Genomic DNA, 16,870 nt, shown 5'->3' with positions numbered 1-16,870 from the left:
ACGTCGATATGTGAACCCGGTTCTGTATTTTTTTCGTGAGTGAATAAAGCAATTTATACAGCTTTACGAAGCCCTGGTGAGTGCACTCTATTGAATTAATTTTTTATTATATTGATGTGACCGACAGTGGAAGCATTGACTCAGCACCCCAGGCGGGTGAACGAATTGAATTGCGTGTGCCAAACTACACTCTGGATTATATATATATATATATATATATATACACACATATATATACACACGCACGCACATCACATATATACAGGGTTTCAAGTGGGCCGGTACTGCGTTCCATCACTACTGTTTGGAGACAGAACCGGTTCCACCCCCTCTGACCCACCTTAGCCCTGCGACACAGGGAGGCTCCATTTGCCGGGCACCCGCATGTGTGTATTCCAATGAGAACACAATTCTGTGAATTAGCAGCTCCACAATTTTGTGAGTGACAGCAATATCACTCTGTGAGAGTGCTGAATCTGCAGATTCAGCACTCTCACAGAGTGATATTGCTGTCACTCACATCTGTATTGCGCAAGGAACACGTCCATTAAGGTGTCAGCCTTAATGATCGGAATTTCATTGCTTTTTTAAGTTTGTGGCACAAATTCAATAGGTTTTGTGAAATTTCAGATCATGTCTAAGAAGCCTTAATGGACATGTGAAACTAAGGTTTTTTTGTCAACTGTGGCAGGGATTGATTTCAGGAGGCAAATACGCTCTGTAAAGTCCTGTGGAATGTGTGCGCTATATAAATAACTTGGTAACTGGTAATTAATAAATACAATTTAAGTTGTAATTGTTTTGAAAGAAAAAAAAAATACACAAGACAGGATTATAATGCTATACATAACAACTAAAAAGAAAAAACCACAAAGATCCTTACTTAGTATAAAACCCAGGTGAGCACGGCAGGCATGCCGCCTGAGTGCTTTGCGGCTGGTAAAAACCAGAAGCACAAGGCAAGCAATCTGACGTGTTTGTACAGGAGCCACTTGAACAACAGAAACATGACTCTGTGCCTGCAGGGAAAGAGAAGTATTATATTAGTACAGGGAGCATAAACCACTCACACACATGGAAGAGGCGCAAAATAACGTCTCAGAACCAGATAACTAGTATGTATTATTATTGGTGTGGTATGATGTGTCGATCTGAGAATGTCTAGATGGTCATAATGCTGATATTGACATCAATCATGTGGATAGTGATGAAATGTCCATGTTAGAATGTCTGGTGGCCCAGCGGTGAATTACCTGCTCCCGGTGTCTGCAGGAGCATCTTTCAGGTCCCGGCAGTTATGTGACCGTCACTTCTGGGTCAGACCTCCAATGCTGCAGCGTTCCAGTGAGTATTTCTCCCCATCCCCCCAACAGTCTAACCATAACCCTCCCACCCACAGCCTCTACCCCCCAGCCTAACTTTAACCCTCCCACATGCAGCCTAACCCTAATCCCCCCTCCCCCGCAGCCTAACCCTAATCTCCCCCATCCACTTCTCCATAGCCTAAAAAAGCAGCCTAACCCTAATCTCCCCCTCCCCCGCAGCCTAACCCTCCCATCAGCAGCCTAACCCTAATCTCCCCCATCCACTTCCCCATAGCCTAAAAAAGCAGCCTAACCCTAATTTCCCCCTCCCCCGCAGCCTAACCCCTACTCTCCCCCATCCACTTCCCCATAGCCTAAAAAAGCAGCCTAACCCTAATTTCCCCCTCCCCCGCAGCCTAACCCTAACCATCCCACTCGCAGCCTAACCCTAATCTCCCCCATCCACTTCCCCATAGCCTAAAAAAGCAGCCTAACCCTCCCACAATCTAATCCTAATGCCCCCCCATAGCCTAACCATAATCTCCCTCCACCCCCACCCAAATCAGCAGCATAAACCTAAACATCCCAACACGCAGCCAAACCCTAATCTCCCACACCATAAAAAAGAATTTCAACATTGTGATTGTTGACCTTTTGACTACATCCCATCATCATCATTTATTCATATAGCACCTGCAAATTCCATTGCGCTTTACTATTTGAAACAGAACAGTAATAAACAAGACTGGGTTAACAGACAAAGGGGTCTATTTACTAAGCTTTGTTAGGAGATAAAGTGAACGTTGATAATGTACCAGCCAGTCAGCTCCTAACTACCATGTCACAGGCTGTGTTTGAAAAGTGGCAGTTAGGAGCTGATTGGCTGGTAACTTATCACCGTTCACTTTATCTCCTAACACAGTTTAGTAAATAAACCCCAAAGAGTGCCCTGCTCACAAGATTACAATGTACACATATCCACAAACATACACACCCCACTTCTACATATTTCTTTAAAGACCCAGCTGAAAACCCCCATGTTTGACATTATACTAGCTCTTAATTTCAAAAAAGTCTATGTGGAAATTTAATACGGGAATGCGGTCGTTTACTTTCTATTTGACGTTGTTTTTGAACCGAAAGATCAAAACAGACGGTAGTTAGAGCTGCAAAAACCGGCTGACATCGACGTCAGGTTTCAATTTAAGATGAAACCTGACGGACGAAAGTTTTTTTTTTTTTTACAGCAACACGACAGCGATGTCCATCGTTTACAGTTGGTTTTGGTTCAGAACCAAAACTGACCTTTAGTCAATTTACCCACTGATATAATTACACACTATACATCTACTAAATGCTCAAGGTCCCTTCTCTTTATGAAGAATGGCAATATTATATCTGAATTGTTTTTATTATTATTTTTTTTTAAATGAGCAGTTACCATTATTGGCCTCAGGATTATTTTGCATTTGGTCTGTATATGAATCATCGGCCTATTTTAAAGTCAGATGATAACACAATTACAAAGCTGCCTTTTCACCAACTCCTACCATAAATAAAAATACTTGTGATAATAATAAAACTCACACGCGGGAGTGACACACAGACATGCCTGGGCTCATCATAGCTGTGTCACCGCCCTGCACAACATCTACATGCATCTGGTACCAGCTGCCACTCCAAACCTATTCTGCAGATCTAGCCCTGGGTTGATCAATATTATAACTGCACAAAACAAAACTAAATCCACCTTTATTAACTTTCCTACAATACCACTAAGCAGATTTGGATAGTTCGATAGTGTGCAACGGTCTTAGTATGCCTTGGAGTACTACAATACCCAGCATGCCATTTTTATGAATTTGATTATAATATATGCATTTTAAATATTCCGCTTTGATGTATTTTAAACTTTTAAAACTAAGATAATAAGTAACAGCAGACTATTAGGAGTTGCATCCAACATTCCGAAAAATAAGAACTTCATAAAGATGGTTAATACTGAAAAATCGGGATATTTCCATGGACAAACCATTCCCTGTGCAAAGTAGAAGCAGCTGTAAGCTAAGGAGAATTGCCTATGGGCAGCTGCAGTTATGAGAGAAGGGAACCATCTGCTCCCCCCTAGGTGCTCCTGAATGTGTCTTATGTTGCATCAAATAGAGTGAGGTGTCACCGAAAAACCCAATGACATGCTGAAAATGTATCAATAACCTCTCTAATGTGTAGCTTAAACATTTCCAGATCTCACCCGTGCTACAGTTATATGGGATGAAGTTGTGATATTGGAAGTAATATAAATAAATAATCGTCTTTATAGGACAAATAGCCATAGGAGATTTAGGGATGATAGATTATATTATATAGAGGCATTGTTCCTCCCAACCCACAGGTTAGCCTGAACACCAGCTTTCACCCCCACATAGGGCAGGGGTGTGGTATAGAAGATCAACACGCAATAGATCGACAGCAGACGGTAGACAGACAATAGGTCGACGGTGCAAGTGGTCAACAGGGACTAAAGATCGACACAGTGGCGTCATGAGGGGGGTGCGGGCGGCACCGGGGTGTCACCCTTGGAGGGAGTGACACCAAAATGCCGGCTCCTCTGCAGTGACAGGAGCTGGGTGCTGCAGTGTGACATTCTCCTGCAGCTCCCGGCTCCTGTCATAGAAGAGAAGCCACCAGTCCAGTCTCTGGGGGCAGCCCAGCATCTCCGGCGATGCTGGGCTGCCCCCCGAAGTGATGTCATTGAGATCCCTACAAGGCCACGACCCCTTTTTCAGGCACGCCTCATTTACTTTAGACCACGACCCCTTCACGGACGTGGGCGTGCAGGGACACTGAGACAGACAGAGTGCGCACTGGGTGTCACCAGGCCCCATAGCAAAATCTTGCTTCTCCCCCCCCCCCCCCCACTGGCAGAGAGAGGTAAAGAGGAAAAAAACACACAAAAAAACCACACACACACACACACGACCCCACGTGAATAAAAAAAAAAAAATCATATGCATCACTGCAGACATACTAAAATATATATATATATATATATATATATATATATATATATATACACACACACACACACACATATATATACACATACACACAGCCATACACACAGTATATATAAGCTGTGACCGGACGCCTATCGTCTAGGCCGGCCCTGGTCACGGGTTAGCGCTTTTGGACTCCCACTCACCGTCAGTGACTGCCTGTCACTGACTCCGCCCACTGCGCCATGGGCATTTACTGAAGCTGCCACCAAACTCTACCATTGGCGTTTGGAACCGCTTATTAAGTACACTCATGCTCCTACCTCGGCACCTGGAACCGCTTCTGCTGTGTATGCGTTTGATTAACTGCGGACACACCTCCTGTTTGGTGTCGGCTGTTCCCACCTGATACCTCGCAATGGACCAGGTCTGCACGGTAGCTTGGCAGAGGGCTTGAACTTGGAGACACGGAGCTCTTACCCAGAACAGCAGGAGAACGGAATAGCGTTTTGGCGCAATTCTGTTGGTCACAGGATTGAGGCAATTGAAGTAAAGGCAAAAGGTGTTTATTGCTCAGTCTTAAAGAAGACTCAACCTTCCGAATGAAGGGGAATAATCAGCAAACAGAATTCTTATCAAGTCATCAGTTCTTCTCAAAGAAGTTACAGGGTTGTGTACATATAGGGCTCACAGTCCCTCTTTTTATCTCATTCTTACACACAATATATCACAGGGGGGTAAATCCGCCCTGTGTTCGACTCAACCAATCATGCTGTCTCACATAATTTAATTTAACCACATATTACATTTCAAAGGAGTCACCCAAATCTAAACACAAAACTGATTTATCATATAGTAACTGGAGTATAGTAACTGTCTCCTAAAATGTTGATAGAACATTTCACAGGAAATAGTAAATGACATTCATCCTTCCCAATGGAAGTATCAATCAGTTTGGCATTTCCAATCTTAACACATTCAGTGACCTCCAAAAGGGGTTTCTTAAAAACAAATTGTCTTTTCAAAGGAAGTTCTGTAACTGAAGGGTTTGGCTATATGACACCATTCACACCTTCAAACAGAAACCTTCCAGCCAGAGTTCACTGACCACAACAGGTCTTCCTATTCATCAGACCTCCTGCTAGGAAATCACAATCAGCATCTAGTTTCTGCAGACACATAGGGCCAAATGTAATAGGGTGAGAGTTTAGAAAAGTGAGAGTTTCTGACACTTTTTAAACTTTGTAAATGTAATAGAGTCCAAAAACAGACTTAGAAAACTCTCACGCTTTAAAATCTCATTCAGATGTTTTCCCATTTTGAAGAGAAAACTCAACCAATGTGAGAGTTTACAGCTAAACTCTCACTTTTTCTAAACTCTCACCCTATTACATTTGGCCCACAGGCAGGTCATGTCATATACAGGCATATATTCAAAAAGTGCATTTTCTCTGCAAAATATACATTTAAACCAAATAGTGCATAGCCTATTAAATATACATTGCTTCATGCACTAATGCATTGCAGAGCAGCCGCAGTGCATTACAGCAATACATATATATTTTAATACAGTTTATTATAAACCATATTCAGTGTGCTTTTACACTGTGTCCTCACTGGGACCGTAACCGTTTCAGCGCTGGTCGCAGTGGCTTCCCAGCGTGCAGCCACACTCTACCTACACTCCCCCAGTGCAGTGGGTCCTGGCCGCCACATATAAAACATTAAAAACACTTATTAACACTCAGCACGTAGCGCAGAGAACACATTTACAATGGGCGGCTAGCTTCTAAAAATGGCGCCACAGCACGGGGGTTAACCCCTTCGGTGCCGTGGCATACATTTTAATCACGTGTGGTCGGCCTCTGGCCACATAAGCCATGAATGGTCCGGCATTCATATAAAAGTTCACCTTAGCCCGGTGCCTCCACAGGTACAGAACAACAGCAATTCCAGAGGTGCGGCATTCAGGGCATATTAAACAAACTACTCAGACACGTGAGAATAATTTCAACTTTTCAATCTATTAAAGATTGTCATCAGGAAATACAGGAAGAAACACCACATCATTAATAGATTGAAACGTTGAAATTATTCTCACTTGTCTGAGTAGTTTGTTTAATATGCCCTGAGTGCCGCATCCTCTGGAATTGCGTGTATTATATATCAGACAATATATAGAGTTGACAAGCAGCGCCTTCCGTGCTTAAAATAAAATCTTAGTTGTAAGTAAAATAAATAAAAAAGTATACATATATGTGGTCAAATATAAAATCATTTCAAATTTGTGCAACACTTTCAGTAAAAATTAGGTATAGTGCACAAAAGTGGCTATACCTACATATAATTTAGAAAATCATTCAATTAATGAACATACAGTCAGGTCCATAAATATTGGGACATTGACAGAATTTTCAGATTTTGGCCTCTATTCACCACCACAATGGTTTTGAAATGAAACAAACAAGATGTGCTTTAACTGCAGACTTTCAAATTTAATTTGAGGGTAATCACATCCAAATCGGGTGAACGGTGTATGAATTACAATGGTTTCTATATGTACCTCCCACTTTTTAAGGGGCCAAAAGTAATGGGACTATCAACTCAAAAGCTATTTCATGGACAGGTGTGGGCTATTCCCTCGTTATTTCATTATCAATTAAGCAGGTAAAAGGTCCGGAGTTGACTCTAGGTGTGACATTTGCATTTGGAATCAATTGCTGTCAACTCTCAATATGAGATCCAAAGAGCTGTCACTATCGTTGAAGCAAGCCATCATTAGGCTGAAAAATGAAAACAAACCCATCAGAGAGATTGCAAAAAACATTAGGTGTGGCCAAATCAACTGTTTGGAACATTCTTAAAAAGAAAGAACGCACCAGAGAGCTCAGCAACACCAAAAGACCCGGAAGACCACGGAAAACAACTGTGGTGGATGACAAAAGAATTGTTTCCCTGGTGAAGAAAAACCCCTTCACAACAGTTGGCCAAATCAAGAACACTCTCCAGGAGGTAGATGTATATGTGTCAAAGTCAACAATCAAGAGAAGACTTCACAAGAGTGAATATAGAGGGTTCACCACAAGATGCAAACCATTGGTGAGCCACAAAAACAGGAAGACCAGATTAGAGTTTGCCAAACAACATCTAAAAAAGCCATTACAGTTCTGGAACAACATCCTATTGACAGATGAGACAAAGATCAACTTGTACCAGAGTGATGCGAAGAGAAGAGAAGGAAAGGAACTGCTCCTGATCCAAAACATACCACCTCATCAGTAAAGCATGGTGGTGGTAGTGTCATGGCATGGGCATGTATGACTGCCAATGGAACTGGTTCCCTTGTATTTATTGATGATGTGACTGCTGACAAAAGCAGCAGAATGAATTCTGAAGTGTTTCGGGCAATATTATATGCTCATATGCAGTCAAATGCTTCATAACTCATCGGACAGTGCTTCACAGTGCAGATGGACAATGACCCGAAGCATACTGCAAAAGCAACCAAAGAGTTTTTTAAGGCTAAAAAGTGGAATGTTATGCAATGGCCAAGTCAATCCCCTGACCTGAATCCGATTGAGCATGCATTTCACTTGATGAAGACATAACTGAAGGGAAAATGCCCCAATAACAAGCAGGAACTGAAGACATTTGCAGTAGAGGCCTGGCAGAGCATCACCAGGGATGAAACCCAGCGTCTGGTGATGTCTATGCGTTCCAGACTTCAGGCTGTAATTGCCTGCAAAGGATTTGCAACAAAGTATTAAAAAGTGAAAAAGTTAGATTTAGCATTGTTTAGTTTGTCCCATTACTTTTGGCCCCTTAAAAAGTGGGAGGCACATATAGAAACAATTGTAATTCCTACACTGTTCACCTGATTTGGATGTAATTACCCTCAAATTAAATCTGAAAGTCTGCAGTTAGATCACATCTTGTTTGTTTCATTTCAGAGCCATTGTGGTGGTGAATAGAGGACAAAATATGAAAATTCTGTCAATGTCCCAATATTTATGGACCTGACTGTATACAGATGTATCCAAATAAAAAACAAATATATTTAATTAGATAAAAGACAATACAGAAGAACAATTCATTTGATAAAAAAGCAAAACTACAATATATAGTAAAAATATAAGCAAATGGATAAAAAATTGGGGACATAGGATGAGGATCAAAGTGCTCATCTGATAAGGATGTTCAAGAGTTCATGAAGGTAAGTGGATGGAGCTTCCCAACATGTGTCGTCTGCTTCAGGACTTCATGATGAAGTCCTGAAGCAGACGAAACATGTTAGGAGGCTCTATCCACTATCTAGCCATGCCGGGGGACTTGCCTACTCTTGCAGGGGGGCGGGGCCCAGGAGTATAGTTAAGTATGACACACACATATATAAATATATATATATATATATATATTATACACACACACGTAAATACGTACGTACATAATATATATAATATTAATGGGCATATTTATAAAGAAATTATAAATTAGTTTCATGAGCAGGCTGTCAGCAGCTGCAGCAGCAGTTTGTGTCACTCACAGACAGTCCCTCCTTTAAACACCGGCAACACTATGAAGCCGCTGCCTGCTGTGCCACACGACCCTCCCACTACCAGTCCCCGCCTGCTGCCCAAAGAAGAGAGACTCGCGGGATGATGTCATAATCTCACGAGAACGGTAGCTCTCCACATCGGATGGAAGCCGGACAGTCAGCGAGTGACACCCCTCCCCCCACCCCATCCGGTTTTTGCCTGTGGTCATTAGAGTTTAAATAAACACAGTGGGAAATGAAAAAAAAAAAAAAGACTGCGGGGTGCAGCGGGCCCCCTAGCAAGATCATCCCCTGCACCCCCTATAGATTCGCTACTGGAAGCCAGCAAGCAATGTAAAGCTATTGCGTCAGTCTAGCAGCCTCCCCTTCCCCCACGTCCCATCCCTCACCGGCAGCCTGACAGACACAGCTTCTCTTCTTCCCCCCCCCCCTCTTCCCATGTCAAGGAGAAGTTTGGATGCCTAGGACTGTTCCTCGAGTCCTGTCAGCACTTGGAGACGCTGCACTACCCTAAGCCAGATAGACCGAGAGGGGGGAGGGGTCGGGGGGGGGCGGCAGAGAAAAGAAGGTGGGCACGATAGTTAGCGACCCGATGACTGATGGATCCAAAATAGTAATAATATTATATAATTTATATACCTATATCAATATATTAGTCTGTGTGTCCCTGATGCACAGACTCATGGCACATACTGTGCCTGAAGATACTGAGGGAGAATCACACCGCTACCAGGATACGGCCAGTGCCCGCCCACAGTACCCACCGGTGCAACCCACTCATACACATATACTGTGACACACAGAGCCCGCCCAGTGACTCAGTTCCCCATGGCAATGATCCAGTGTCTGCCACTACTCCCTGCATACCATCATAGTTCTGTAAAAACACCATTACCAACTTGATTATTATTATTATAATTATTATAATTTATAACCCATTTGTCAACCCAATATAAACTTTATATTAAAGCAATATACATTAAATCCGATCATCCTGGGGAGGAGAAAGAATTTTATGTTCCTGTGACGAGTCCTAGATGCTAGCTTAAGATAAAGTTGTGATAACGGAGGGGGTGATGGGGGTTGGGGTGGTGAAGGTTACAACATATAGCAAGTAATCCCATTAAAGGACATATACAATCAGGCTCCTCAGCTTATTGCGTAAAACACTGATAACAGATGATTGTTTGCATTTGCTGTGGAGTTAAGTGCAACCTGAGTCATACATCTCCAGTTCTATAGAAGCTATGGGAATATTTCCACATACAAAATTGGGGAAGCAGTCGGGAAGCCGACGGACGGAATCCCGAACGCTGGCTTCCCTACTGTCTAATCCTGTCAAGGGTTAAATGACAATCGTAAAAATCCCGACGCCTGCCATCTTACCTACGCCAGGAGCCTGACGCCCGTTTTACCGATCGAAGGTAAGCCGGGCGCGGACAGCCGCGGGGAGGGTGGGGCCCGCTTTGACACAAGGGTTTAGGGCTCCCGGGGGGGATTAGGGTTAGGCACCCCCCCAGGAGGTTAGGGTTAGGCTAGGTGAAGGGGGGGTTAGGGTTAGGCACCCCCCTGGGGAACTTAGGTTTAGACGGTGGGGAAGGGGGGGTTAGGTTTAGGCACCGCTAAGGGAGGGTTAGGGTTATTGGGTAGAATAGGGTTAGGAAGTACTTACCTGCGACGATCGGGATTTTCACCCCTGCCGTGCAGCCGCTGTGGCCAGCAGTAAATCATACCAAACCCATAAAATTGTGAATTCCATTAGCAGCTCCTATTTGGAAGGGAACCTATAGTTTAGGTCCAGTGGGTTCCTTACATTTTTCTACTATTATTTACCCCAATCTACATTTGGTTTACCCCATGTGTATATTTACAGCGGAGATACGCTGTACTGCATTAACGAGAAGCATTGAATGATCCCGGATCCCCCCAAGCAGGATGCCTTGTGCATTATGAAGCCACCAGCACAAGAACCGACCTTACGCGTGTGGCCAGGGCGCCCGGAGCATGTGCGCGCTACTGTGCCTCACCCCTCCAAGTTTGCCAGGGAGGATGCGTGTCCAGCATGTGCGGTTAAATTAAAGGAAAATAAAAATAAACATTAGGGGCAGCATCAAACTGGGGCATAGAGGGCTAAATAGATTACAACCCACTAATAAAAACCAGTTTTGTGTGTACTCAATAAAAATACACCTTACCTATATGGTGGTTTCTCTGCAATAGGGAACCTCTAAAGAAATCGATCCTCCCTGGGCAGAGTCTTCAGTCAGTACTCACTCTACATGTAGGAAATCACATGGTCCGGAAGATGCCTGTTTGCGTAAGAATGTAACCAGTGTCATCATACAACAGAGCTTCAACCAGACTCGTGCCCCCCGAGTCACCTCCTACCCAGTGTTCCCTACAGTCTCCTGCCCCGTATTTCCAGCCTCCTGTCTGTCCAGCCTCCTGTCCAGTCACTCCATCCTCTAGCCCCCTCTCACTCCAGCCCGCTGTCATACCAGCCTTCTGTCCCATGTCACACCAGCCCCCTGTCACACCAGGGTTGTGTATGGGTCATACTTACCGACATTTAAGGACTCAGAGGAGCCGCTTCTCTCAGGTTCAGGGGGCGCCGTCATTAGGCCCCGCCCCCTTTACAGGAAAACCTCGTGATTTGCGGATCTGTGAGGAGGCGGAGCTAAATGATGCGGTTAGCGTCGTTTATCCAGCCCTCTCCCTACGGACCCGCAAATTTCTCGGGAAATCTCCCCAGCCTTCCCACTTCACTAGGAAGTAGGTAGGATGTGGAAGATCTGCCTACTCTTCCGGGGAAGGTTACCCGAAAAATCGGGAGCGTCCTGCGACTCCCGGGAGAGTAGGCATGTGTGGTATAGGTCCCTTTCAGTTAATGTACCTGGATGTGACGTGGAGGGAGGAAGCGCGGGGGTCCATGCCCTTAGAAAGTGTTGTTACTTTAGAAACTTGTACTGTCGCGAGCTCACTCACTCGTCGCCACGCTTCAGGTATGGTGCGTCGGTCGCCACAGGTTACTATTCCCGATCAATATCCACCTGGAAAGTATCTGATGACGTGAGGGTACATTTACTGAAAGGGATTTATCCCCAACCATCACACCAGCCCCCTGTCACACTAGCCCGCTTTCACTTTAGTTCCGTCACTCCAGCCAACCCCTTCCCCTCCCCCCTCCGACTTACCTTCTTTTTTTCAGCCAGCGTGCTCCTCATAGTATAATTGCTGTACATAGCATGGCATATACACAACAAACAATTATACAGCCAGCACCAACACCACCCCCCCCCCCTTTGTGTGACATACGCTAGAAAGTTCGACATCACACGCACGAACATGGCAACCGGCAGGCTGAACACGGACCCGGCAGACTGTCAGCTATTTGACAGCTGCTTATGGACTCAGGACTTCAACCAGTGGGTGCAGCACGCTGCGCTCGGCACCCTCTGGCAACTTCGGCGCCCGGAGCCGCCCTCCTGCTCACAGGTGTGTAGACCCATCATCATTTTTCCATTGACAGACACACAAATTCCTTTACAGGCAGCGATTATGGCATCTTCTCCAATTCTACAAAACTGCGCCCATAGAAAGATTTAAATGAATGTACTTAATAAGGACAACTACACCTCAAAACTGTAAAAACATTAAGGGGAATATTTATTTATTGCTCACATTTTTGCCCTATTAATTCACATCTGCTATTGGCGCTATTCGCAGCAAGAGGTCTCAACGGGGTCATTTGCCACTGAAGTCATGCCAGGTCAGTGCGTCCGATAGGAGCTGCACCGGCTATCAATCTGCTCCCTTGACGGTTCCTTCATTGCTTACTTATCACAGTGGCCATGGAAAGCGCCATGCACAGCCCGCAGCCACGTCAGCACACAATCCGGGGTGCCGGGTTGGGATCAGAGATCCCTCTCCAAGGGTGACTGTATAGGTTACAGCGGCTAATGATAACTTAGGATGGCAGTAGCTATCGCAGCCAAACAGTGGCGTAAGTTCATCCCAGATGCCCGCCACAGCCGCTGACACTGTAATGTAGCAATTTGCAAGCAGACAGGCAATAGATAGCTGAAGGCAGCAGTTGCTGGTCTGACATGGAGCTCTCCACTAGTGTACGGTAGCTTCTCAGGTGCCAGGAAGAGGTGCCATGTATTGGACAGCCATGACGGTACACAGGCTTCAAGGGAATCGGTATGATTGCGGCCGGCGGTTCAAATCCCGGCAGCGGCAGCCCGGCACAGGAGGAAATCCCGATCGTCCCCAGGTAAGTATAAACTAACCTAATTTTACCCCTTAACCCTCCTTTAGGGTGCCTAACCCTAACCTTCGATCGGGATGCCGGGCGCCGGTCTCCCGACAGGCATCTAGATTTAGACGCCTGTCATTTAACCCTAGCTGGGATTAAGTAGTCTGGAAGCCAGCGGTCGGCATTCCATCCGCTGGCTTCATAAACTTATACCGCTTCGAGAAGGTAAGCTTTTTAAGAATTTGGTAGATTGGCCCAGACCCCATGGAGAATAAAAGGGACTGCGATCTGCAGAAATAGCCCAACACAGGAGATACTCCAGATATCACATACATTAGCCTTTTCTTAAAAAGACACAATCTTTAAATAATGCTAAATAAAAAGCAGTTTCTAGGGGCCTTTTAGCCTAATAAATAGGCCCCCCTAAGTCTAATCCTGACATTCCACAATATAACACCAGATACATGATCATACAGTTGAACCAAACAATGGCATTACAGTAGAGGGTGAAATTAAATATTTGAACTCTTCATTAGACGGACAACTCCATCTAAAATTGAAAAATATGTTTAATTTTTTATTGCATAACTTGTCTCTGGGCATCTGGGATGAACTTATGCCACTGGTGGCATATATAAAGTGTAAAGGTGCATACACACGTAACGATTTTGTAACCAACAATTATCTGTCAGATTTGCCCTTGAAAAAGTGAACGATTTTTTAAGTGTAATGAACGATTTTTACAATGATGAACGAAAAATGTTCCTTCCCTGAATGAAAATCGTTATGTTGGACAGTCTGAAATGGACGATGAACGATAACTACAAACGGGAGAGCGCTTGAACAATTATCGTTCATCGTTTTTGAACAATTGAACGATAATGACGTCGTTAACGATAAATCGTTCAAAAACTATCGTTACATGTGTATGCACCTTATTGGATAAAAGAAAATAACAGCAGCTTGTTCTACATCAAACTTCTTTATTTTTAATGCACCCCTGAAGGCCATTCAAAATAAATGTACATATTGCAAAAGTCTGGTACAAATTCAGTACAATACATGAGTATAACAGGGATGCTTGTATAAACAGCTGTAAAAATATGCTCTGATTCACTAGTCATCAAAGATAAGATGTAACATTTGATATCCATGTTAGGAGAGTCCTTATCCATACCAGAAGGTGACAAAGATTATACATCTCCTATAGGTTAATGTGAAGTCTTTGAGCAATACTTACATATGCTCTCCTTTAAGGTTACGTCAGACAGTATAGCTATAGTGCATAATAATGTCCCTTGTACCTGCCCGGTCACAGGTGAGATCACTTAAAGCACAGACACTGACCACTTTCCATCCCGTCATTAAAAATATAGTTGCAGAAGTAAACAAAACAAAAAAATAATTATAGTAAGGGGTCTATGTACTAAGCTTTGGAGAGAGAAAAAGTACCAAGTAATCAGCTCCTAAATGTCACTTTTCAAACAGACTGTAAAGTGACAGGAGCTGATTGGTTGGTACTTTCTCTCTCTCTCTCAAAGGGGGGGGGTATTTATCAAAGTTAGGAGATAACATTGTGAAGTACTAACCAATCAGCTTCCAATTTACATTTTGCAGGCTGTGTTTAGAAAATGATAATTAGGAGTTGATTGGTTGGAAATTCATTTTTTTTTACAATTTTATCTCTCTCCCAGCTTTGATAAATGCCCCCTAAGCTTAGTACATAGGGGTCTAAATCATATTAACACAGAGATAACAAGATATAGATTGTAAGCTTGTGAGCCCTCTTACCCCTTTGTCTGTATGTCATTACTCAGTCTGTTTTTATTACTGTTTTGCTCCCAATTGTAAAGCGCAACAGCATATGCTGGCATTATAGAATGAAATAAAACTACTTGCGTATTAGAAGCAACCCCTGTGACTTGTATATAATAATAATAATAACTTGTCAAGTGGTCTTGTACTTTTGCATGGCACAGAGCCGCTCAGTGACTTCTAATATCCTTATATTTCACCCTAAGGTGCATTGCTCTATACATGTACTCACCATTATTAGGGTATGCTCCAGGGGGACAGGCTGTGCATTCAGTGATGTTTATGGAGCTGCAGTTGGTATCCAGGATGGATGGGATATCAGTAGAGAACAGCTGACTATTAACCAGACAAGCTGCAAGGAATTAACAGAACAAGAGGGCTAGTGTCTGAGTAAAGTTGTTTGTGAGATTTATGTTATCTTTCTTATATGCAGGAACATACCTTTTATAAGAGTAATCTACACAGTATACATGGAGAGAGACATGGAGATAGTGGGTTGGTTTATATATATATATATAAAAAAACATTGGAAATTCTGTAAAAAACAGTGTTAATCCCAGCTGTGTGTAAGTTAGTGGTTAGACAATGGGTTATATGAAAACAAATACACATAGAAAGTTTTAAGTTAAAAATAAATAATGATAACCTGCATTTTAGGCTGCAGTTAGCTACCAGCAGTTCCTGTAATGTAAGATACAGCGTAATATTATATTATACAATACACAGCGAGGTATTTACCAACACTGCACAAAGGGTAAAACACTGCACTGTATTGCAATAGCAGCCGGACTTTTGCTGTCATGGTCCAACACATTATAGATAAATGCCAATTCTTGACTGCTTGACATGGATTATTGCTCATTTGAGGAACTAAATAACCCTCAGTGAATTTTACATTACATAGTATAAAAATAAAGAAATAAGTAAAATACACACAGCATTGCTCAAATCACAGACAAAATACTTTTTAACATCTAAATCAAACCAAAACTGGAAACAGACAGTCACAAGCACAGGCAAATCTGTGTCTGCTACTGATGAAAAACTATTGCTAGTGCTACATCTGATTAATCTAGGACATAACTCACCTGTAAGGCAAACAGCACTGACACCCCACCACAGTCTGCCGGGGCTCATGGTTACAGTGACATGTCCTCCTAAGCCGGGACACCACTCTCTATAGAACAAATAGCAAAACAGTCACCAGAAACTAAAACTTCCTTCTCCTCTCCCTGTAACTTCTCCTCCTGTTCTTCCGAGTCATCACCTGACTCACATCATGTGCTGTCCTCATTTTCACTCAGCCAGAGGCTATTCCCTGCATAAAACTATTGTTTATATGTGCATGTATACTGTATATATTGATGTATGTATACTGTATTTGCAGAGATATGCATGCACCCTATCTGCACGATCATGAAATGATTGCAGCATCAATCAGTTGCAGTTATTTGTGTGTGGAATTTTTACTTACCTAGGCAGGGCCATCTCTTCCATTGGGTTTTTTGGGCAGTTGCCCAAGGGCCCGAAGCATCAAGGGGCCAGCCAGCCCCCCTGCAGCCACGGCCAGTTTTCTTTTCTTTTAAAGCTCCACTGTGTTCCGATCCGCCAGTCCCCCTTCCCCGGTGATGAGCGGACACCCCCCCCGCGGTTGACAAGTACTCACCCGCTGCCGTTATTACACTGTCCTGTCCGCTGTATCTGCCTGCGCCAGTCAGACAGAGTGTCTCTGAGAGACGACTGCTGACTGGCTGCCTTGATGCGCGAGCCGCAGCAGCTCCGCCCAGGACTGCTGCTGCTGGTTCCTACTAGTGTGCCGCTGCTGCCCGCTGTGCAGTGTCCGGTGCCGGACTGGTCACTCGAGGATCCGTCCGGTCCGTTGTCGTCCCGGTCTCTCTCAGCCTCCTCAGGAGTCAGGACAGGAGACTCCTCTCCTCTGCCA

General features: G+C 43.8%; 1 protein-coding gene across 1 annotated transcript in view; it reads right to left on the bottom strand.

Annotated features, from left to right (window-relative positions):
• LOC148479091 (uncharacterized) overlaps positions 1–16,508 on the bottom strand; it is a 33,321-nt gene extending 16,813 nt beyond the window's left edge. The window contains exons 1-3 of the mRNA XM_088454989.1: positions 16,017–16,508; positions 15,161–15,280; positions 884–1,019 (exon numbers count right to left, since the gene is read on the bottom strand). Coding sequence (XP_088311115.1) covers positions 884–1,019; positions 15,161–15,280; positions 16,017–16,065 — 305 coding nt within the window. The 5' untranslated portion in view covers positions 16,066–16,508. The remainder of the gene's footprint in view (positions 1–883; positions 1,020–15,160; positions 15,281–16,016) is intronic.
• Positions 16,509–16,870: the final 362 nt, after the last annotated feature.

This window comes from Taudactylus pleione, unplaced genomic scaffold (genome assembly GCF_031769625.1).
Source record: "Taudactylus pleione unplaced genomic scaffold, aTauple2 ptg000638l, whole genome shotgun sequence".
NCBI lineage: Eukaryota > Metazoa > Chordata > Amphibia > Anura > Myobatrachidae > Taudactylus > Taudactylus pleione.
Note: the sequence above shows the minus strand (reverse complement) of the source record. Positions and strands in the feature narration are given on the sequence as shown.